Source organism: Spermophilus citellus (assembly GCF_964194105.1).
Source record: "Spermophilus citellus genome assembly, chromosome: 2".
Classification (NCBI taxonomy): domain Eukaryota; kingdom Metazoa; phylum Chordata; class Mammalia; order Rodentia; family Sciuridae; genus Spermophilus; species Spermophilus citellus.
The window spans coordinates 250,842,842-250,864,437 of record NC_138183.1 but is presented as its reverse complement, the minus strand read 5'-3'; the positions used below and the strand labels follow the sequence as shown (position 1 = coordinate 250,864,437).

General features: G+C 54.2%; 3 protein-coding genes across 14 annotated transcripts; 2 read left to right on the top strand and 1 right to left on the bottom strand.

Annotated features, from left to right (window-relative positions):
- Positions 1–2,118: 2,118 nt before the first annotated feature.
- On the top strand, positions 2,119–8,876 carry EFEMP2 (EGF containing fibulin extracellular matrix protein 2). Of its 4 annotated transcripts, XM_081281870.1 has the most exons (11): positions 2,732–2,952; positions 3,256–3,373; positions 3,601–3,649; positions 4,286–4,492; positions 5,040–5,162; positions 5,439–5,555; positions 5,698–5,817; positions 7,049–7,168; positions 7,257–7,383; positions 7,611–7,806; positions 8,574–8,876. In XM_081281870.1, the coding sequence occupies exons 2-11, from the start codon at positions 3,263–3,265 to the stop codon at positions 8,733–8,735; spliced, it is 1,332 nt and encodes a 443-aa protein (XP_081137996.1). In that variant the 5' UTR covers positions 2,732–2,952; positions 3,256–3,262; the 3' UTR covers positions 8,736–8,876. The 4 variants fall into 4 exon arrangements, with proteins under 4 accessions (XP_081137993.1, XP_081137996.1, XP_081137994.1 ...); XM_081281868.1 differs by lacking the exon at positions 2,732–2,952 and having other exon boundaries at positions 2,962–3,373; XM_081281867.1 differs by lacking the exons at positions 3,256–3,373; positions 5,040–5,162 and having other exon boundaries at positions 2,119–2,952.
- A 711-nt stretch (positions 8,877–9,587) lies between these two features.
- On the bottom strand, positions 9,588–15,259 carry MUS81 (MUS81 structure-specific endonuclease subunit). Of its 5 annotated transcripts, none has more exons than XM_081281858.1 (16): positions 15,116–15,259; positions 14,846–15,020; positions 14,589–14,674; positions 14,017–14,115; positions 13,785–13,853; positions 13,551–13,636; positions 12,516–12,566; positions 12,083–12,178; positions 11,871–11,992; positions 11,684–11,781; positions 11,005–11,121; positions 10,817–10,912; positions 10,535–10,663; positions 10,358–10,461; positions 9,842–9,925; positions 9,588–9,759 (listed from the first exon to the last, which is right to left on the bottom strand). In XM_081281858.1, exons 1-16 carry the CDS (start codon positions 15,248–15,250, stop codon positions 9,693–9,695), a joined length of 1,614 nt encoding a protein of 537 aa, XP_081137984.1. In that variant the 5' UTR covers positions 15,251–15,259; the 3' UTR covers positions 9,588–9,692. The 5 variants fall into 5 exon arrangements, 3 of the variants coding, with proteins under 3 accessions (XP_081137984.1, XP_081137983.1, XP_081137985.1); XM_081281857.1 differs by lacking the exon at positions 12,516–12,566 and adding an exon at positions 12,330–12,470; XM_081281859.1 differs by lacking the exons at positions 10,535–10,663; positions 12,516–12,566 and adding an exon at positions 12,330–12,470.
- Positions 15,260–15,774: 515 nt separating this feature from the next.
- CFL1 (cofilin 1) lies at positions 15,775–21,121 on the top strand. 5 transcript variants are annotated; one of them, XM_081281911.1, is made up of 6 exons: positions 16,564–16,701; positions 17,135–17,183; positions 17,492–17,773; positions 19,656–19,963; positions 20,186–20,262; positions 20,473–21,121. In XM_081281911.1, the coding sequence occupies exons 3-6, from the start codon at positions 17,771–17,773 to the stop codon at positions 20,583–20,585; spliced, it is 501 nt and encodes a 166-aa protein (XP_081138037.1). In that variant the 5' UTR covers positions 16,564–16,701; positions 17,135–17,183; positions 17,492–17,770; the 3' UTR covers positions 20,586–21,121. The 5 variants fall into 5 exon arrangements, with proteins under 5 accessions (XP_081138039.1, XP_081138037.1, XP_081138038.1 ...); XM_081281913.1 differs by lacking the exons at positions 16,564–16,701; positions 17,135–17,183 and adding an exon at positions 15,775–15,903; XM_081281912.1 differs by lacking the exon at positions 17,135–17,183.
- The last annotated feature ends 475 nt before the right edge of the window (positions 21,122–21,596 follow it).

Here is a 21,596-nt window from a genome sequence, read left to right as displayed (position 1 = left end):
TGACAATAAAGGCACTGCTGCCATGATGGGAGACCCAGGGGATTATAGGCCTCAGACACATGGCAACCAGGTGAGGACAGAGGATGGTCAGTACCCCCTGGGGACTCATTCTTGCTTCTCATATGCAGTTAGTCAATACAAGGGCTACCTCCTTCAAGAAGCCTTCCCTGCTCCCCTGTCCTGTGGTATAACCTTCTTCAGCCCCATGAGCCCCTGCTGCTCCTGTGCCCACTTAGCATCTGCCTCCCAATCATACCAGAGATGTCCAATTTACCTGTCTTCAATGTTCAGGACAGGCCTACATAGAGTAGGCTCAATGTTTTTTGTTTGTTTGTTTGTTTGTTTGGTACTGGGGATTGAACCTGGGGTGCTTAACCACTGAACATATCTCCAGCCGAGTCTTGCTGAGTTGCTTAATATATTAACATAGTTATGCAACCATCACTACTAATTTCAGAACAGTTTCATCATTCCAGAAGAAATTCTAGGGGCTAGGGTTATAGCTCAGTGGCAGAGCACTTGCCTAGCATGGGTGAGGCACTGGGTTCAATCCTTAGCACCACATAAAAATAAATAAAATAAAGGCATGCTCTCCATCTACAACTACAAAACATCTTTAATTTTTTTTTTTTTTTGTAATTGTAGATGGACAGAAATGCCTTTATTTTACCTGTTCATCTTTATGTGGTCCTGAGGATTGAGCCCAGTGCCCCATGCATGTCAGGCAACCACTCTACCACTGAGCTACACCCCCAACCCCATATAAAAACATTTTTTAAAACAGTTTAGGGGCTGGGGATGTGGCTCAAGCGGTAGCGCGCTCGCCTGGCATGTGTGCAGCCGGGTTCGATCCTCAGCACCACATACCAACAAAGATGTTGTGTCCGCCGAGAACTAAAAAATAAATATTAAAAATTCTCTCTCTCTCTCTCTCTCCTCTATCTTTACAAAAAAAAAAAAAAAACAGTTTAAAAAATTCCATATCCATTAGCAGTCATTCCATGTTCCCCCCTTACCTGGAAAGGTAAACCATTAGTTTCTCTTTTCCTATTTTGAATATTTTATATAAATGGAATATGTGGTTTTTTTTGTGTCTGGCTCCTTCACTGGGTGTATTATTTTTAAGATTAATCCATACTATAATGTGTTTCAGTATTTCCTTTTTAAAGATTTTTTTTATACGTAGATGGGCACAAAATCTTTATTTTGTTTGTTTATTTTTATGTGGTTCTGAGGATCGAACCCAGTGCCTCACACCTGCGAGGCAAGTGCTCTACTTCTGAGCCACAACCCGAGTATTTTATTCCTTTTTATGATTGAATAATATTCCACTTGTGCGGAGGTACCACATTTTGTTTACTCATCAGTTGATGGACATTGGGTTGTTTCTACACTTTGGCTTTCATATACAGTGAAGAGTGTGTTTAGATTTTTTTTTTTTTGGTGTGTGTGTGTATACATGTCTTCAGTTCTCCTGGGCATACATACACCTCCCATTCTCCATACCGTTGTCAACACTTTGTTATTGGCTGTCTTTTTTATTTTAATGAGCTATGTTTTAGGGTTGCTTTTCTTTTGTTTTTTGGTGGTACTGGGGATTGGAACCAGGGGCGTTCTACCACTGAGCCACATCCCCAGCCTTTTTACTTTTAATTTGGAGAGAGGGTCTCTCAAAGTTGCCGAGGCTGGTCTCAAACTTGCCATCTTCCTGCCTCAGCCTCCGAATCACTGGGATTACAGGCTGCACTATGAATGTGATTTTTAAATGCTCATCCCAGAGGCTGGGAAGAACGGTGGCAGGAGCGGGGAATGAACCCTCAGCCTTTCGGCCTGAAGCTCACAGGGCTTACCTCAGGACTCACCTGCTCGTTCCCTTTTCGGTACATCCCCTCCTGGCAGCCACATTGGATGCGATTGTGGGGATATACAGGGATGGGAAAGGGCAGGGAGGAGCGACTATTCCCGCTTGCAGCCAGGCCCCAGGGGGATCTCTGGACACGCGGCCCTTTCCCGTCTGGTCCCGCCTTGAGACGTGGGCAACGCGAGGCCCCGCCCCTTCCTGGGAGCCAGATCCGCCCAGACTCCGCCCCCAAGGCTTGCTCGTGCCGCGGGCCTGGGCTGGAGGAGGGTCGGGAAGCGGCTGGTACTGTCCCCAGTCACGTTGCGCTCCCGAGTTCAGGCTTGCCCGCCTTCTCAGGGGGTTCCATTCATTTTGGCCCAAAAGGGAACTTCCGCCCCAGCCCCCAAACTGTTGTAGTTTTGCGGACGCAGGGCGCGGGGAAGGCCGTGAGGAGTGAAGAGACCACCTGGCTGAAGGCGGGCCTGGGTGGAGGGCAGATGAAGACATGGACAGTTTTGTGCCTGGGAGCGTCTCATGCCTGGATGAAGTTTTGGGACTGCTTAGTGTGATGGTCAGGGGGCACAGAATAAAATTCTGGAGCGAGTTAGAGTGAGGATGTGGCAGACCAGTATCAAGTGGGGGTCTAGGTGCCCAGTTACCCTGGGAGGCACAGAATCAGCCTGCGTGCTTCGCGGGACTAAGGAGTGGGTGCATAGGATGGGATTCTGGAGGCACAGACTGGGTAGAGTCTAGGTGCGCAGAATAACATTTTTGATGGGGCCCTGGCATCAAGGCCAATGGCCCCAGGACCTAGTACTGGGGGACCATGGCCGGGCGCCCGGAATAGGCTCCGGCTGACTCCGTGGGGGATCGGGTGGGGGCCTGTGGCCGGCCGGGGGCGGAGAAGCGGGGGTCGGGGTCCCTCCCCCTGGCGCGGGCTCAGGAATCCGCCGAAGGGCGGGCGGAGGCGCCGGGGTGGGCCGCGCCGCGGCGGGCGGGCGGGCGGGGGGCGCTTCCTGGGGCCGCGCGTCCAGGGAGCTGCGCCGTCCGCCTGTCCGTCTGCCCGCAGGCATTGCTGGAGTCAGCTTAGTAGCTGGTCGCTGCGGGCCCAAGTAAGTGGCAGTCGTGGAAGGAGGGCGCAGGCCTGAGTGTCCGTGGAGTCGGCGCAGCGCAGAGCTGAGAGGCCTGTGCTCCTCGGCCCACACCGCTAGGCACTCGGCGGGGGCGGGGCGGCCCCGGGCGGTGGGCCTGGGACCCTGGCCTGCGAGAGGAGTCAGCCCCCAGCTCCGGAAGGCTTTCAGGGCCCTAAACATGGTCCTGAGCTGAAGAAGGCTGGGACCGGGGTTCCGAGTCCCAAGACAGAATATGGGGGGTGCCATGGCCGAGGCCCCTGACCCCTGCCCACCACCTCCCAGCCCCAGGATGCTCCCCTTCGCCTCCTGCCTCCCCGGTTCACTACTGCTCTGGGCGCTGCTGCTGTTGCTCTTGGGGGCAGCGTCTCCCCAGGATTCCGAGGAGCCGGACAGCTACACGGTGGGGACAGTGGGGCCACTGGCCTGGGATGGGATGGGCAGGGATAGAGAGACCAAGATCTTGGGGTGGCTGCTGCTGGGGAAAATTCTCCTTTCCCCTGGTTGGTGGAAGATCTGGACACCATTGTTTGGAGCAGGCCGGAGGGTGGTGGAGCTCAGGCCCTTGTCTTGGCCTGGCCGGTTGGAAGAAATCTAGGGTGATCAATGGCTACCTCTGGTTCCTTCCAGGAATGCACAGATGGCTATGAGTGGGACCCAGACAGTCAGCACTGCCGGGGTGAGTGTGCCTGGGGGACAAACCACCCCTAGGAACTGGGAAGGGAATTTCTGCTTCCCAAGGACACCACCACCTTCAAAAGCTGCAATAGGACCTCAGGGTCCTGTTCTCAGCCCAGTCCTGTTGGACCCAGGCTGACTCTGATTCCCTGGGAGCCAGCTCACCTAAGGCTGGCCCTTTCCTCTCCAAAAAACTCAGGAAATTCTGCCTCTACCCCCTCCCCCCAATAGACCAACCCCAATAAGGCCCTGCCCGGAGGGGCCAGGTTGTGTACATCCTCTCTGAACTACTCTCTTGTGCCAGCTCTTTGTCCCATTGAAATCTGGGAAGACAGTGTCCATAGGGGTGGGTTAGAGGCCTGCAAATCTCTCTTGGTCCAGGCGAAAGCTAGAGCTTTGAGAAAGGATGAGAGTCACTTGGAGGTGGGAGAATGTGGGCAATAGTGGGAACAGCTGTCCTACCTCCAGCCCTGGCAGAATCTGGGGAGGGGTCCTGAGCAGGCAGCTTGGCTTGTTGAGTAGAGAGAAGGCCTTACCCAATCACAGTGCAAAGGTGACTATGCTAGGCTCCTTGCCTCCCACTCCCTCCAGGGCCAGCCCAGGAGACTGGCTGTGTCTAACAGGTCCCTCTCTGCAGATGTCAATGAGTGCCTTACCATCCCTGAGGCCTGCAAGGGAGAAATGAAATGCATCAATCACTACGGGGGCTACTTGTGCCTGCCCCGCTCAGCTGCTGTTATTAATGACCTACATGGCGAGGGACCCCCTCCACTAGTGCCTCCTGCTCAACACCCCAACTCCTGCCCGCCAGGCTATGAGCCCGACGAACAGGAGAGCTGTGTGGGTGAGTGGGGGCCACTCTGCATCCAGGCTTCCTTTCTTCTCAGCAAGCAAGTTCAAAACTCAGACCTCATTTTCCTCCCTTGCTCAAAGACTCCTCAGGGAGCCATCCATATCCTCATCCACATCCTCACCATGGCAGGCCCTGTGCGTGTCCCACTGTCCCGCCAGACCCTGGGATCCTGCCTTGTTTCCTGCAGAGACATGCAAAAACTCTGCCTCCCAGTCTCTGTCCCTGCCCTCTTTCTGGTGTGGACCCCACCCCTGGGAGCCATAGGCCTTGGGGGAGGGAGGATCCTGGAGTCAGTGTTGCCCCAGGAGGGTAGAGTATGGACGAGGTCTTGTTTCCTGAGCTTCCCTGATGGGTGTCATAGGTTAGGGGTGCCCCCACATGGACTCTTACTTGTGCTGCTTGGACAGTCTAATTCATCTGTTCCTCTTTTTGGGGTCACTCATCACCCATGTGTCCATGTGAGTGGCATGTGGCTTGTGTCACCCTCCCAAGTTGAGGTGTCTCACTCATGTTTGATGGCATGTGGGATCTCCTGCAGATGTGGATGAGTGTGCCCAAGCTTTGCATGACTGTCGGCCCAGCCAGGATTGCCATAACCTTCCTGGCTCCTACCAGTGTACCTGCCCTGATGGCTACCGCAAGATCGGGCCTGAGTGTGTGGGTGAGTTCAGGGAGCAACCTTTCTCTGTGTCTCTGGCTTGGCTCTCTTCCTAGCACCTGACTCTCACCTGTCTCTTGTCCTAGCACCTGACCCTGATTCCAGCCCACCCCTAGGCCCCTGTCACCTGTGCCCTCCTGTTATCAGACATGGAAGATTGTATGTGGGTGTTTTCTGGCTGACACAATCCCCCTAGACACAAACAGGACTATGGGTGCCGAGCCTTTAAGTCCCAGCCTGCTTGGGCCCCACCTGACTTCTGTGCTCTGCCCTCCTCAGACATAGACGAGTGTCGCTACCGCTACTGTCAGCACCGCTGCGTGAACCTACCTGGCTCCTTTCGCTGCCAGTGCGAGCCGGGCTTCCAGCTGGGGCCCAACAACCGCTCCTGTGTGGGTAAGGCTGGGCCAGGCCAGGCTTCTGGGCAGGGAGGTGTGAGGTCAGGGAGCTTCCTTCCTGACCAGCCTAGGTGGAGTGGGGGCTCTGGACCATTCTTTGGCTTTCACCCTTCCCGTTTTTTCCTTCCTGGAACCTCTAGATGTGAACGAGTGTGACATGGGGGCCCCGTGTGAGCAGCGCTGCTTCAATTCCTATGGGACTTTCCTGTGTCGCTGCCACCAGGGCTATGAGCTGCACCGAGATGGCTTCTCTTGCAGTGGTGAGAATCCCACCCCTGTCCCAGCTCCTACATTGGTTCCCCAGGCCTTGCAGCATCTGGCCACACTGTCCTTTCTTTAATGTCCTATCCTCTGTAGCCACATATTTCCTATGTACTCTGGGCTAGGCTGGTGGGGAAGGCAATTAGGTCCCTACTGAAGTTCACTGGGGAAACAGAGAAGGATGTGGGTGCTACTCTTCCTGGGAGTCATGCCCACTTGGGTTTGAATCTTCACTAGGGCAAGTCACTCTTCTCTTCAAGCCTGTTTTTTCTATACAATGGGTTGTATGGAGGGTGAAGTCAGACAATAACAGGCTTCATCAAATCTTAAAAAGTGAACCATTTACTGAGAACTAGGCTGTTCTGGGCACTTTCCTCATATACTTGGCCTCGTTTCATCCTGTTTTTAATCTAGGAGGTGGGTACGATTTTTTCCTTTCTCCAAAATGAGGACATTGATCTCTCTCTCCAGGTTTGTGGGAGGATTGCAGAGAATAAGCATAAGTCCGGGGTAAACAGTGACTTTCATTTTCCCACTAAGAAGTTAAGTAACTTGCCGAAGTTCACACAGCAAGGGTGAGATAGTGCCAGGGTTCTATCCTGGATTTCTCACTCCAGGTCACCTGGCATGGTCTCTGTTTATATTATGCTTCACTGTGGAATACAGCCTTGTTGGTGCCTGGCAGCATGAGGGGAACAAAGCCAGAAAAATGGTGCCCTGCCTGTGTAGTTCACAGTGTGCAGAGGTGACTGGGTGCTTGGCCTGATTGTGGACTGCAGGAATTATCAGATAGATTACTGAAAACTAGAGCAGGCTGCACTTTCAGGACTTGTTTAACTGCTCATTTTATTGACAAGGAAACTGAAGTTCCCCCCAAATCAGTAGGATTCATACCCAAGCCTCCAGATTCCTAGGGTCCACCCCACTTATTGTACGTACAGTCCTAGGCTGAAGAGACAGCTGTGAGCCAGAAGGCAGGAAGACCTTTCTTTTTTTCCTCTTTTTGGTGGTGCAGGGGATTGAATCCAGGATCTCACACATGCTGAATTCTTACCACAGAGCTATACCCAGACTTTTCTTTGAACCCTCTATCTTCCTCTTGAGATCTGCAGAGCTTTTCTTGCCCTCTCTTCCCACACTCAGCCTAACTTGGGAATGGGCTCTCTCAGTACACCTTTGTGAGACTCAGTTATGAGGATGGCCGGAGTCCTCATCCCTGCCTTCCCTCAGATATTGATGAGTGCAGCTACTCCAGTTACCTGTGCCAGTACCGCTGTGTCAATGAGCCAGGCCGCTTCTCGTGCCACTGCCCACAGGGCTACCAGCTGCTGGCCACACGCCTCTGCCAAGGTACAAGTTCCCCGGAGGGGGGTGGGCAGAGTAATGTCAGGCCTGTGGCCTAAAGCCCCTGATTCTTAGCCCCTCTCTCTTGGCACAGACATTGATGAGTGTGAGTCTGGAGCACATCAGTGCTCTGAGGCCCAAACCTGTGTCAACTTCCATGGGGGCTACCGTTGTGTGGACACCAACCGCTGTTTGGAGCCCTATGTCCAGGTGTCAGACAAGTAAGTAAGCTCAATGCACTGCCTTCACAAAAACTACAAACTCCCAGAGGGCTGTGGAGCAGACTGGCATCTTATTGGACTGGTAAGTGCCCCTGAGGACTGGTGGGAGTTGTAGACTTATATCAGAAGTAGGCAGAGCCTCTTGGGAGTCCCTCCTTTCCGGGTTGGGCAATATTGGGGGATGGGCCAGGAGCTCATTCATATTCCCCCACCTGGGGGGTCTCCAGCCGCTGCCTCTGTCCTGCCTCCAACCCCCTGTGTCGGGAGCAGCCTTCATCCATCGTGCACCGCTACATGAGCATCACCTCAGAGCGGAGCGTGCCGGCAGATGTGTTCCAGATTCAGGCGACCTCTGTCTACCCTGGCGCCTACAATGCCTTTCAGATTCGTGCTGGAAACTCACAGGGGGACTTCTACATTAGGGTAAGGCTCTCCTCTGCTCCCACCCCTAACTGACATGCGTACTCCAAAATGGAATTCCAGGAAGCCCTCAACAGAAACTAGATTGTACTTATGCCCAGACTCTCCTCTCAAAGCTCCCCGTTGGGAGGTAGGACTTCTTGGGAAGCCAGGGGCCGTTCTACATTCCTAAGGTATAAATTATAGATGTTAAAGGCAATTCTAACAGGCCCTTGGGCACTGGGGTTTGGGACTGGTTTTCCTATTTGGCCACAATTTCTTCACCCATGAAAATAGGACAGTGGCAGAGTTTTGTGAAGGGGTCCAAAAAGCTCTCTCTGTTAATAAGCTGTAGGGGTGGGGGTCTGTGTGTGGCTCACTGAACAGTGAGAGGGTCTCAGACCCATGGTCCTCGTGCTGTATTCAGCATGATGAGGCGATTGGTGTTAGAGCTTTTCTTTTTGAAACTGATTGCTTTGAAGGGGAATCTGCCTGCTCTGGATCACCAAGGGTCCCCATCAGTTTCAAGTCACACCTGGTCTTGAATCATCAGTGTGAACCCTTGTTAGGTAATTTTACCTAAAAGGGCAGGGAGAGGAGAATCTGAGGGCAGGGTAAAGGAGAGAGGAGACAGTCAGGGTGTCAGAGCCAGATGAGAACCTGGGTTATAGCCTGATGGCCAGGACTGTCTCCCCACCTCTCAGCCAGAGGGAGGGAGGTGATGCTGGGGTAGGGTCCTGGCACATGGGCTGACACAGTCTACATCTCCTGCCACCCACTGTGCCCTGCAGCAAATCAACAACGTCAGCGCCATGCTGGTCCTCGCCCGGCCAGTGACGGGCCCCCGGGAGTACGTGCTGGACCTGGAGATGGTCACCATGAACTCCCTCATGAGCTACCGGGCCAGCTCTGTACTGAGACTCACCATCTTCGTGGGGGCCTACACCTTCTGAGGGGAGGGACCTGCAGCAAGGGAGAAGGAGGAGCTACCCTCCCTGCAGCCAAGGAGCTTGGGGCCCAGGAATGACTGTTCTGCTAAAAGGGAGATGTTGTGAAGGGCAGAAAGAGAAAGGCAATAAAGGGAGAAAGAAGGAGTCCTGGTGGCTGAGGTGGTGGGTAACCTCAGCCTGGAGGAGGGGCTGGGCTTATGGGAGGCAGGCCAAGCCTACCTAGAGGGGGATGGGGGCTCTGTGTTCAGGCTGAGGGGCTCCACTGATGGGAGCTGGGAACTCTGTCACAGACTTCAGTCACCCTGAGGGAGAAGAAGGTAATAAGGCATGCAGATCCTGGGCCCCAGTTGAGTTTTAGATCTGGCTGAGAAACCCTGGTCCAGACAATAACAGAATGCCCAGGGTTCCAGTCCTAGCTGTGCCTCAAACTAGGTAGGGAACAAGTCCTAGGTAGCTTCCTGGGCATGTTTTCTAATCTATAAAATTAGGCAACCAGTGGGTAGTTTTTCATCTTTTCCAACTTGCAGAACCTCTTACCAAAGGAAATTTTGTATGGTCAGGGACCATCTGATTATACAGATTCAAAATTGCAATGCCCCACTGACTCCATCTCCCTAACCAGGGAACTCCAGGTCCTGAGAAGCTTGCTTTAAAATACGCTAGACAGGCTGGTGGTGTAGTTTAGTGGTAAAGTGCTTGCTTAGCACTTGGGAGGCTCTGGGTTCCACTCTCAACACTGCATAAGAAAAATAAGAAAAAAAAAAAAAAAAACAACTCAGGACCATATGGTTTCATCTACTTGCTGCATATTTCACAAGGGCCCTGGAGCCTAGTGTCACCTCCATAATACATAAGTCTGCAAACACATCAAGATTTTTATTGTAGCTCCAAAAGTCCTGGTTAAAAGGCTGGCTAGTTTGGGGGGAGGGGAGCCAGATGGCTTCTGGCTCTGGCTGCAGTTCAAGTCAAGGGGCTGTAGGTGCAGTAGAGCTGAGATAAAGTCCTGCTCAGAACAGGTCCCAGATTCCTACAGGAAGAGAATGGCAGGGTTGGTTGGGATCTAGCGTGACCCAGGCCCCAGACTCCCTCAGATTCTCTCCCACTCTCACCTCTGCAGACGCCCACACTTGATGGTGCTCAGCAGCATCTCCTGCTCCTTGGGGGTGGCACAGGCATCATAGGCAGCCAGGAGGCTGGGGATGGGGTATTTGATGGCTGACTATCTGAGCCAGCACAATGAGAACTAAAGCAGGAATAGGGTCAACCTGGGGTGGGGAGGTCAGGACACAGCAGACTTCCTGTGCCTGGCATTTTGGTCCTGCTCCATCCTGCCCTGCCTGCTTCCTGGGAACACTGGGACAGAATTAGCAAAAGCTCCCCCCCAGCCCTCTCCTCCAGGAAGCATTCTCTGCTGCACCATATGTACCCTCCCCCATATCTGGGACATCATCTAGTCCTGGCTGACCAACCTCCATAAGCAACCCTGGGTTCAGCTGAATCTGCCCAACTCTGGCTCTGCACAGTCCAATGGAGCCAGGCCCACTCTCCAAAAGCACAGGTTAAGCTACATTCCATGCAAGGAGGGCAAGGGCTGAGGACCCCTAGAAGGCCATCCAGGGATGTACCTGGCAGGGGTGCTGTATCGGTCTACCAGGGCTGCTGCCTTCTCCCCACTGATTCCACGAACCTGCATCAGCTGCCTGGCGAACACCTCACGCACAGACTGGGCCTGAGGTTGAGGAAGGCATGTGTCAGGTGGTGGGGGCCAAGATGCCTAAAGAAAAACTGGGCAGAGGCAGTACCTTGTTCTTGATGGCTCCTGTGTTGAAGTCACTGAAGGTGAGGAGTGAGCAGAGTGGGCTTGGGGAGGGCCTGGCCCCTGACTCAGGGTCCCCTGGGGTTCCCCAGGGACGGCTGCGTAGGGTGTGTCCCTGAGGGAAGAGGGGACTAAGGCCAGGCTAGAGCTCTTAAGGGTCAGCCCCCAGCAGTCTTTCCCGGTCCTAGGCCTCAGTGAGCCAGCCCTTCCTCCTTGGGGAAGTGATGGCTCAGGTAAGGGACCAGTTGAGACAGGTGCATCTGCTTACCTGGTAGAGTCTCTCCAGGCCCCTTGTCAAAAGGGCAAGGTAGGCAGCTGACTCCTTAATGTCTACTGTGTGCTTCACAAAGAAGCCATCAATGACCTGGTGAAAAGGACCCACAGGAAGTGGCAGATCCTGGCCTGAACCACCATAGACCATATCCCCTGAAAGCCTGGCCCTGCCTCGTGGTTTACCTGGGTGTTGGTGACAGCCTGCAGCAGTGTGCTCTCAGGAAGGCTAAGGTTGTGGACTGAGCCATACTCCTCCACCAGGTACACCCGATGCCCCAGACCACAGCGCTTTAGTCGGAACTAGGGAGGAAGACAGAGGAGAGACGGTTAGGCCTGTAAGCCCACGTGCTTGGGCTGTCTATCATGTCACATTTGTGTGACTGTCTCACCAGTTAGCCTCCTCATCTTTGCTATCTCAGAGAGCCTCTACACCCGAGCTTGTGCTGTGACTTGTGGGAAAGCCCTTCTCTGTTTCTGAACACTGCCCATCCTTCAAGCCTCCCTTGGGTTATGTGGCCTCTGATCTAGGATCAGTGTAGCAGCAGGGACCAAGGCACAGCCTTTGCATTTCTATTTGCAGACGTTTGGGCCCTGTTTAACCAAGACTGCAGGGGCTGGGTACAGAGGGGATCTTTAATGTGCTCCTTGGCCCAGCTAAGGATCCTCCATTCTCACTATATTCCTGGTGGCCTGAGGGGATCTGAACCTGGGGCTGCCTACAGCAGCTTTAATGGGGCGTGGCTGCATGCCATGAGGGCTCTGCCTTGAGAACACCCAGCAGTGTTCCCCAGCCGCCTTTGGGCTGAGACAGTGACCCTGGTGCAGGCAGAAAAAGCAAGGTGAGGAGGTCCAGCAAAGGAACCTTCTGCTCCCGAAAGCGACCGTCGATGATGCTACTGCACAGGTCGTCCAGGCGCTTGCGCTCCACGATGTGATCCAGGACTAACTCTCCAGGTCTGGCTGCCAAGAAGTCAAAGAACCCATTGGCTTGTGTCCCACCTCTCTCCCCAAGGCCTGCCTCTAATGCCTGCCCATCCACAGCCATTTACCTGGGTCTCTGGGCCTGATCTCCTGTGCCACCCACACAAAGTCCCCAATGTGCAGCTTGCGCACTGTATGGGCCACATGCATCCGCTGTAGCTCTCGGAGAAGCTCTTGCCTATGTCCTGCCCTGAAATAACGGAGGGAGACCAAGATCAGGCCAGTACGCTCTACCCTGCAGCATCTTCTGATCATTCATGGATTTCCCCCCTCTACTTACCCCCTGGTCTCGCTGATGTCCACACACAACAGCACCCTGTACTCTCTAGGCCTCAGCTCCAGCAGTGGCTGATGGACCCCTCCTTCACTGGCACCACTACGGAGGGGGTGCTCTATGTGAGGCTAGAACTCCCAGTGCCAGGGCATCCCCCTACAACCCATAGAAGGTAGGGCAGCAGGTGTAGATCATGGAGATAAGGGTGTGGTGTTGGCTTCATTTCTGCCCCGCCCCCCCCTTTCCTCCTCACAGCTCAGCTGAGGCTGCTCCTGGCACTGCTGACTCCTCTCCAGAGGGCTTCTCAGGTCCAGTGCCCACATTCAGTAAGCTCAGGCTTTCTGACTCAGCCAACTTCTGGGCCAGCTCCAGGCCCTCTGGGGTCAGTGAGTACCTGGGAGGTGGAGGAGACAAACATAGCTTTCCCTTCTTCACTCACATCTGGCAGGCTGTCACCCAGCTAGGCGGGCCTCTCTCCATCTTGGCAGCCCTGTGCAAAAACAAGTCCACTGGCTCCCTGTCTTCTTGTCTCTCAGATCAGTTTCCTGGGGGCCTGCCTACTGTTATTTGCCCTGTGTAATACATGTCACAGGCAAAAACTTTTTTCTCCTCGTTTGCTCGTTCTTTTCCCTCCTACCTGCCTATAAGACCCAGTTTTTTTGTTTTTTTTTTTTTTTTGCCCTGGGGATTGAACCCAGGGACACTCTACCATTAAGCCTCATTCCCAGCTTTTTAAAATTTCTGAGTCTGCCTCTTGCTAAATTTTAGAGTCTCACTTCAACCTACCAAGTAGCTAGGATCTCAGAAAGTGGGATATGGTGGTGGAGGCCTATCAGCCAGATTTTAATACATGCCATGCCTGTAATCTTAATAACTCCAGAGACTGCGGCAGGAGAATCAGAAGTGCAAGTCAGCCTCAGCAACTTAGAGAGGACCTGAACTACTGAGTAAGACCCTGTCTCAAAATAGATGCAATAAAGTAAAAAGGCTGGGGGATGTAGCTCAGCGGTAAAGGCCCTCTGGTTTAATTCCCACTGCCCAAACCAAACAAACAAGAAAAGCAAATTTTAAGACATGCTAAATGCCCTCTCCTTGGCAAAGGCTTTCAGCTCCTGTAACAACTCTGGCACCCATCCTCCATCCCCTGCTGCCCCCAGTTGCTCACATGCTCCTGGTACTCCAACAGTGTGGGCTCCTTTGTTGGTTTGATACTGGAGACTGAATCCAGGAGCACTTTTCTATTGAGCTACATCCCTAACCCTTTTTATATTTTGAGACAGGGTCTCGCTGAGTTGCCGAGGCTGGCCTTGAGCTTGCAATCCTCTTTTCTCAGCCTCCCAGCTTAGTGTAGGCTCCTTGTGGGAAAGGCCAGTCTTTCCCTGCCTCAACAGCAAATTATGCAACTGTAGGGACTCACCAAGAATATCACATGTATCCTGTCCCTGCCTCCTGTATTCCCTGAATCTGGTCTCACCTGGCTGGCTGGTGTGTCCTGAGGACCAGGTTCCTATGCAGGAGGGAACGGAGAGCTGGCCAGGATTGAGCATTCCCAGGGACTACCTGTTGATAGAGAAAGAGACCCTCAGAGAGCCTGTAGTGCTACAAATCTAAGCTGGCTCCAGGTGCTGGCCAGGACCCATGCCACTGCTCACTGCCAGGAAGTGCAGTTTGATGGGCTCCACCTGTCTTCCTCCACCTTGGTGCTTACCTTGAGGGCCTTCTGGGCACACCTCTGCAGCAGTTCCTCCTTGGTTAGGAAGCTGCGGCCTGCGGGATTCTCAAACAGAAACAACAGGGTAGGTTCAGTGCTGAGGCTCCTCCTCACTCTGCCAAAGTGACAGGGATGTTCTCTGCCCACCTTACCCAGAAAGGCACTTCCAGGAGCCTCCCCTCACCCCCACTGCCTCTACTGGCTATTACCAGTGTGGCCAGGCACTAACCAAGTGTTCCTGGTAGAGCTCCAGCAGAACTGCTCGGGCTCCTGAGTGCCGAGCTGGCCAGTAGCCACCTGAGCCTCCTGCTTGGGGCTGGGCAAGAACCTGAAAGGAACATAGGGACTCTGAACACAAATGCTGGCAAGTCACTGACGGCTCATTTCCTGGCATGGCTGTTTCAGCTGACTTCATGGTGCTGAGCAAGTCCCTCAGTTGCCTCCAGTTTTCTTGAATGACCCCCTGCAAATCTGGATGGGACAGTGCAGAGTTGCAGAGCAGGGGGCAGCTGCCTGGCCCAGCCTCAGTTCTGCCACCCACTGCAGAGCAGGAACACCAACAGCAGCCCCATTACTTCCTGGGCTGGGCCCCCTTAAATAGCTTAGTTAAGGAATTCCCTCTACAGCTGTTGTCAATATTCCCATTGCAGCTAAAACACAGTCTCAGAGAAGATAAGTCATTTGCCCTAGGCCAGGCATCACCCATGAGATTTGGACTCAGGCCTGTTAACATTCTCAAATCAAGAAATCCTACTAGCAGTACTCCCATTTCGTTTCCCAGTCCCCTTGCCGTTTCCTCACTGGCATGGAAGAGTCCTGGACATGGGCAGGTGACCCTTTCTGGGTTGGACGCATCTCTCCAGATGATGAGCCAGAAGCTGGGTTATCTGTGAGAACAAAAGAAATCGAGTCCCGCATCACACGTAATCTGGCAGTCGCCAGGTCTGGGATGCAGTCTGCTTGTGTATGTGAGTACCAATCACTAGCCCCAAGTCAAACAGCAACTAGGACAGGAGTTGGGAATCTCGAAACTTAAGTATTCGAGACAGAGGCTGCACTTGGGGGAAACGGAGGATCTTCCCATTCCTGCCGGAGGCGATCACCACCTGAAGCTAGGTGCTGCTGCAGCCGCTCATCTAGCATACGACAGAGCCCATCTCCGAAGTGCTGGAGTATCTTAGCTTCCCTCCCGCTTTGCAGGGGCAGAGGGTACCGCCTGAGGGAGCGCAGCGCCTGGCAGGGGTAGGGGAAGGGAACTAGGTCAGGATAGGCCAGGTCGTCTGGTTCCGCCAGCACCTGTTCCCTGTTCCCAGTTGACTGGAACCCACCTTCTGAAACACGAAACGCGTGCGACGCCCCCTGCTGGCCGCCTCATCCCGCCACTCGGTCAGCCAGCGTACGAAAAGCGGGTTGGGGCAAACCGGCAGCGGCCGTTTTCGGCCCAGGCGGACCGGCGCCGCCATGAGTCCCAGGGCGAATCCTCTGGCGCCTCGAGCCCGTGAGACTGGGGCACCTCCAGTTCTGGGGTCGGGAATGGAACACCTGGCTGGGGGTAGTGTGAGGGCGGGACCTGTCTAATCACGTGGCCCCAGAGGGTAACTAGCTGGAGGGTAGCCTCCTGCCGCCCTGCCCGCCCCTGCACTACTCGAAGTGACTAACTGGAGAGCGGTCACTATCACCTTTCGCTTAAGCTGCCTCCCCTCCCCCAGTCCAGGATCAGCCTTCAGGACCCGCCGTCTCCAGGCCTTGGAGCCTTGACACGCCCCTTCCTCCCACCCTTCTCCAATGAGTGAGCAGGGGCATCTTGTGCAAGCAATAGGAAGACCGACAGCGCCTCTTGCGACTGGGAGGGCAGACTGAGCCGGCGCTTAACCGAGCAACCTTAATTTGGCTGTTCCAAGGTCTGAGTTTCAGCCTCACCTTTGCAAAGGACAGAGACTGGACTTGAAAAGATTTGTAGGAGGTGTGGGCAAGTGAGTGTAATTATATTTGTGGGAGGGACATCTAGGAAGGTGTGCAAGGGATGAGGACCCAAGGGTAAGGCAGAAAGAGCGAAGGATCTGAGGAAATAGTGATCCGGAGCCGCGGGACCCTGCGTGTGCAGCGTGTGCGGCGTGTGAGTGTGACTGGGGCTGCGAAGTCGGGGATGTGCACAGAAAGCCCAAGCTAGGTGGACCGAGGGAGAGGAAAAGTAGGAGAAAGACAGTAAGAAAGAGATGCCGCCAGTCCTGGCAACTAAGTGGGGAGGCCTCAGGTGGGCACGTGGTCGGATCTCGCGTGGCCGCTGTAGACAAAGGTAGAAAAGAACACTCGTCACTTCTGTGGCTCATTCGAAGTGGGGGATCCTCGAATGGATTGAGGACCCTTAAAAGAGGTTCCGGGTTGACGGACACTTACAATGGAGCAGGACACGGGTTGAAGCAACCCCTCCCGCTCCCCGCCCAGGCCTCTAGCTATCTTGCCGGAAGTCGGGAGGTGTGGGCCTGCAGGGAGAGAGGCGGGCGGGCGCCAGGCCTCAGGTCCGCCCTTCAGACTCCGCCTAGGTAGCGGTGTAGCATCCCCAGCAGGCTCCCGGCTCCCGCCTCCCTCCCCACGAGGCCTTATAAGGAGCCTGAAGTCGGCTTTCGGCCTGGCCCCACCCCCTCCGGTCTCTTGTCCTAATAAGGACATCTAGGGCATCCCGCGGTCGGGGGCGGGCGCAGAGCTCTCCAGGGTAACTGCGAAGCCCCCTCCCCCTCCTCGTTGCTCTGGGAAAATGCTAATTTCTTAAAAGGTGGTGCTAGTAGCCTCTTGAAGCGCCCCCGCTTGGGGGAGGCGGAGTCGAGCTACCGCCTCTACCTGAAGCTCCAGGAGTTTGGCCCGTCGGCGGTGCGTTTGGGTGTCCCCGACTACAACCCCCGGCATGCTCTGTGAGGTACCCCACTCCCTGGCACTGTTCTCCATTTACACTCTTTATTCTGCTAATGGGATTAAGGTCGCCAATTCCCCTTGCTTCTGACATGTTCGTGACCTTGCCTTCTTTTCCTGCAGAATGTGAAGTCATGGCCATTGTTCTAGGCTAACGAAATTTTCCCAGAGCTTCCCATTCTAGTTTACCCTTAAGGTCCTGCTCCTTTTTGCGAGTATCAGAATAGCCATAACCCTATGAACTAGGTTCAAATCTAGCTTGGTATCTTTCCCCTCTTCTCCCTATATGGTGAAAGGCACAAGAATTCTTGAATGCACAAATCCTCGCCTCCCCTCTTTATTGCCTAATGGATTTTACAAACATCTTTAAGCAAGAACAAAGCTCCCCTTTCAAATTTTTCCTAATGGCCTTTCTCCCTCCTATTCTTATTTTGTTGAAGTTGCATATGACCTTTCCTCCGGAGACCACAGTGGCTTCGCATACGAAAGGTACTCAAATATTTATTTAGGACACCTTTATACTTGCGATTCTCCTTGCTTTAGGACGAGATTCCAGGCCAATGAATAGTTGCTTCGATTCAGAGAAGCAAAATTCTATTCCAGATAAAAACTTAAGACTAAGGGATTCAGAAAGTGACAGATGGGTCGTAGAAAAACCGTTTCACTGGGGAACGGTTTAGTAGGGAAAGGTTTTCAGGTCATTTTACGCAGCGCCGGGACTATAGCTCAGATCAGAACGTTTCCTGGGAAATTCCACCAATGGGCTCACTTTCCGCGCCATGTCTCCACCCCTTCAGCTGCCTCGGCCTACATTTCCACGCATGCACTGCGGAGCAGGGTGGTGGGCCATGCGACAGACTATTACCCAGAGAACCCCACGACGGCGCAGGACCCTTGGACTCCATTTCCCGTCGGCCCGCTCGGGGAGCGCCGGAAGCTCGCCCCGCCCCTCATTGTGCGGCTCCTACTAAACGGAAGGGGCCGGGAGAGGCCGCGTTCAGTCGGATCCCGGCAGCAGCTGCGGCGGCTCTCGTCTTCGTAGGCTCTTCTTGTCGTCTTCTTTCGCTTCCGGAAACATGGTGAGCGGCAGGTCACGGTGCCCGAGGGGAGGCGGCTGCGGATCGGTCGCTTGCGCGCGGGGGTCACCGGGGATTGATGTCGGCAACCCCTCCCCCAGCGCCCCAGGCGGGATGAGGGTCTCGCTCTGAGGGGCGGGCGGCGATGGCCCGCGCGTGCGCGCCCGTGGGAGCGAGGAAGGGCCGGCTGGGACGTCGCTCGCGCGCCCCCTGGACTCCTTTCCCCTCCCCCATCCGCTGGTGCGCCCGCGCGGACACGGAGAGTGGGGGAGGGGGCTCGCGGGTACGCGCCCCTCGCGAAGCAGCCGGCGTAGCGCGTTTCACGAGGGCGCGCCCCCGGCAGAGCACGCGGCGTCCAAACCTGGCCCGGGGGCGGCCAGAGAAAAGCGCGCGAGAGGTCTCGGCGCGCGCGCGCCCCACCCAAGGGCTGTTACTTTCTCTTCGTTACCCTCCCTCGGCGGCCGGGTCTGTCTCGGGAGCAGGTGGCAGGGGATGCCGGCTCCCGGGAGAGGCGGGGGCGCGGTGCCTAGGGGGATGCTATGTCGACGGCGTCCTGTTTGGGGCGCCGGGCCGACGGTTAGGGGCTTGCACTGTAAGGCTTGGAGTGGATCTTAGAGGCCGTGGACCTACTCGGGAGCGAGCGAGCGCGCACTGCGAACTGGGTTTTCGCCTGTACCGCCGGCCAGCGTTGGAACAGCACTGTCGACCGGCCGGCGCGTGCGCATACATTCAAGCCTGTCCATCGGGGCTGAAAGCTCCGGACAAACGGGCCTTTGGCTTTGCCGGATGGGGCCTGAGGGTGGAGCCGAGTTTAGGGAAGTGACCCAGGCGGGCACCGCCCGGAAACCGTCCCGCCCCCTATATTTAGCCCGAAGGCTTCGAGAACTAAGGTTTGTGTAAGCTCCCAGATTACAGCCTGTAGCTGACAGGCCTACAGTCGACTCGTCCTTAAAGGCGCTTTCTGGATGTTGAGGTCCTGGAGGTGCCACTGCCTTTCCCGAACGGGTTTCTCTCTTGGGGAGGGGGCCGGACCTAGCCCATCTCTTCTCCGCCTACTCCGGAAGTGGCCGAGTCACGTGGCCAGCTTCCGCTGCAGTTCCGCGGGCGGGGAGGCGGATTTCGCCTCTCTTTAGAGCTTCCTCTAGTACGATCCAGCATAGTTTAAAGAGGGCTCGAAGATGCTGGGAACTAGAGTTATGCCTGGTATTAGCAACTGTGGGATCCAGAACCACTCCCGGAGGACAGGGAGTTGTCCAGCAGGGTCCTATTTGGGAGTTAGAATTCTTTTCTTGTTTGGGGAAGATCTCTGAAGGGAAGAGTGTCGTTTTGTAATAACTGCATAGAGCCGTTCTGATGGGCTTGCCAAAACTAATTGTATACCTGTTGGTGACCCATCTGGAGTGTTGTAGAATCTTGGTTTCCTCTTTGAAGAGGAGACTAGGGCCCAGGTGTTTGGTCCTTCTGCCTGTGAAGTTCAAAGGCATCCCTTTATCCAAAGACTGAGAAGGAGTACGAAGAGTAGGAACCAAACTCTTAGCCCATGGGTTTTTTTAATTCTGGGTTCACAGTGCAGCCAAGGCTTTGCTTTTTACAGATTTTCAGTTGCTATCCTATAAGATGGGGGACAGGGGATTTTGAATTAGGTAACTGAAGGTCTTTTCCATGGCTGCCATGTAGTGGTTGTATGCTGTTTGGTTTTTTGGTGGTAACTTGAGTGGGAAAGTAATGACTTGCCTTGGAAAGGGAATTAGTGATCCCTTGAGACTAGGGCTAAGGACTGTATGTGGCATCCAGACAGATCTCTTGAGAACAGAAAGGAGGGACTGTAAGGAGCAGTTCTACAGAATTCTTTTTCTTATGAGGTGTGTCTGGTTTCATTTCTCAGGCTTCTGGTGTGGCTGTCTCTGATGGCGTCATCAAGGTATTCAATGATATGAAGGTACGCAAGTCTTCGACGCCAGAGGAAGTGAAGAAGCGTAAGAAGGCAGTGCTCTTCTGCCTGAGTGAGGACAAGAAGAACATCATCTTGGAGGAGGGCAAGGAGATCCTGGTAGGTGATGTGGGCCAGACTGTGGATGATCCCTACGCCACCTTTGTCAAGATGCTGCCAGACAAGGATTGCCGCTATGCCCTCTATGACGCTACCTACGAGACCAAGGAAAGCAAGAAAGAGGACCTGGTGTTTATCTTCTGGTGAGCTTCTCATTCAGGCAGTTTTGTCTTCTTTCTCAGAAGAGCTTGACTTTTGTCTTACTAGTTAGAGGGGATTTGGAGGAGGGTTTGTAAAATAACACTTGTTAGTGGGGAACTTGACAAACTTCCTCAGTGCTGGAGGTTAGCTCAAGTGTTTCTCTGGGTTGTGCAGAGCCTGAGGGCAGTTGGTGGCAAGTTTCCTGACTCTTGGTTTGTCTCTAGGGCCCCTGAATCCGCACCCCTTAAGAGCAAAATGATCTATGCTAGTTCCAAGGACGCCATCAAGAAGAAGCTGACAGGTAGAGACCACAATGTGTACTTTTCTGTATTGGCTGCAGGTGGGGTGAATGTCGTGGCAGAGGGGGTTTCCCCTCCCATCTTCACTCCTGTTGGGTGGTTTCTTATCTCGTCCATCTGCTCTTGATGGCTCTTGATTTCTCTTCCCAGCCACAGGAAACCCCCTACCCCAGTGCTTCCTGTTCACAGATGCTCTTTTTTATTCCCCACAGGGATCAAGCACGAATTACAAGCAAACTGCTATGAGGAGGTCAAGGACCGCTGCACCCTGGCCGAAAAACTGGGGGGCAGTGCCGTCATCTCTCTGGAGGGCAAGCCTTTGTGAGCCCCCTCCAGCCCCCTGCCTGGAGCATCTGGCAACCCCAGACCTGCCCTAGGGGGTTGCAGGCTGCCCCCTTCCTGCCAGACCGGAGGGGCTGGGGGGATCCCAGCAGGGGGAGGGCATTCCCTTCACCCCAGTTGCCAAACAGCCCCCCAACCCCCTGGACCTTCCTCCTCCCTCCATCCCTGACGGTTCTGGCCTTCCCAAACTGCTTTTGATCTTCTATTCCTCTTGGGTTGAAACAGACCAAGTCTTCCCCCAGGCACCCAGTGGGGGGGGGGGCTGTATTTTTTTTAACGACACCCCTATTTCACACCTGTTCCTTCCTCATCCCATGCTGCCAACTTCTAACCGCAATAGTGACTCTGTGCTTGTCTGTTTAGTTCTGTGTATAAATGGAATATTGTGGAGATGATCCCTCCCTGTGCCGGCTGGTTCCCCTCCCTTTTCTCTTGGTCTTGACCATTCACGGAAGCAGGATCAGTAAGCGACCTTCAATTAAAAAACAAAAAACAAACAAAAAAAGACAACAATAAAAAGGCTTGTTAATGTGGTGTGTGTTTTAGTTGAGGCTTGGCAGGGGGGTGTACTGAAAGGAACAGCCTCTCTCCTCTGCACCCCCACCCCCTTGTCTTCCTGATGACTTTCTGAGACTCCCTTCTAATAGTTGGTGCTCTTAATGTTGCAATTGTTACCAGGTGGGTGGCAGAGCACATGGTGTGTCTGCTATTAATGCAGGAACACTAACAGAAATAGCTTCACACCGGAATTAGTTGCCCCTGGACCCTTATTGAGGTGGGGTGTCCCTGGTCTGGTGTGGGTTGCAGTGCAGGTTACAAGTGCTCTGTTGAACTACTTTGTCCACCCTCAAGGTTTTCTTGGGTTATCTTTCCTCTCCTCATCCTTAGGATGGCTGATTAACATAATTTATGAGTGGCTGCTCTGAGTCAGAAAGCTAAGCCAAGCCTTTGGCCTTCTCTAGATTTGGCTGGAGTCCATGCAGGGTGGGGCCAG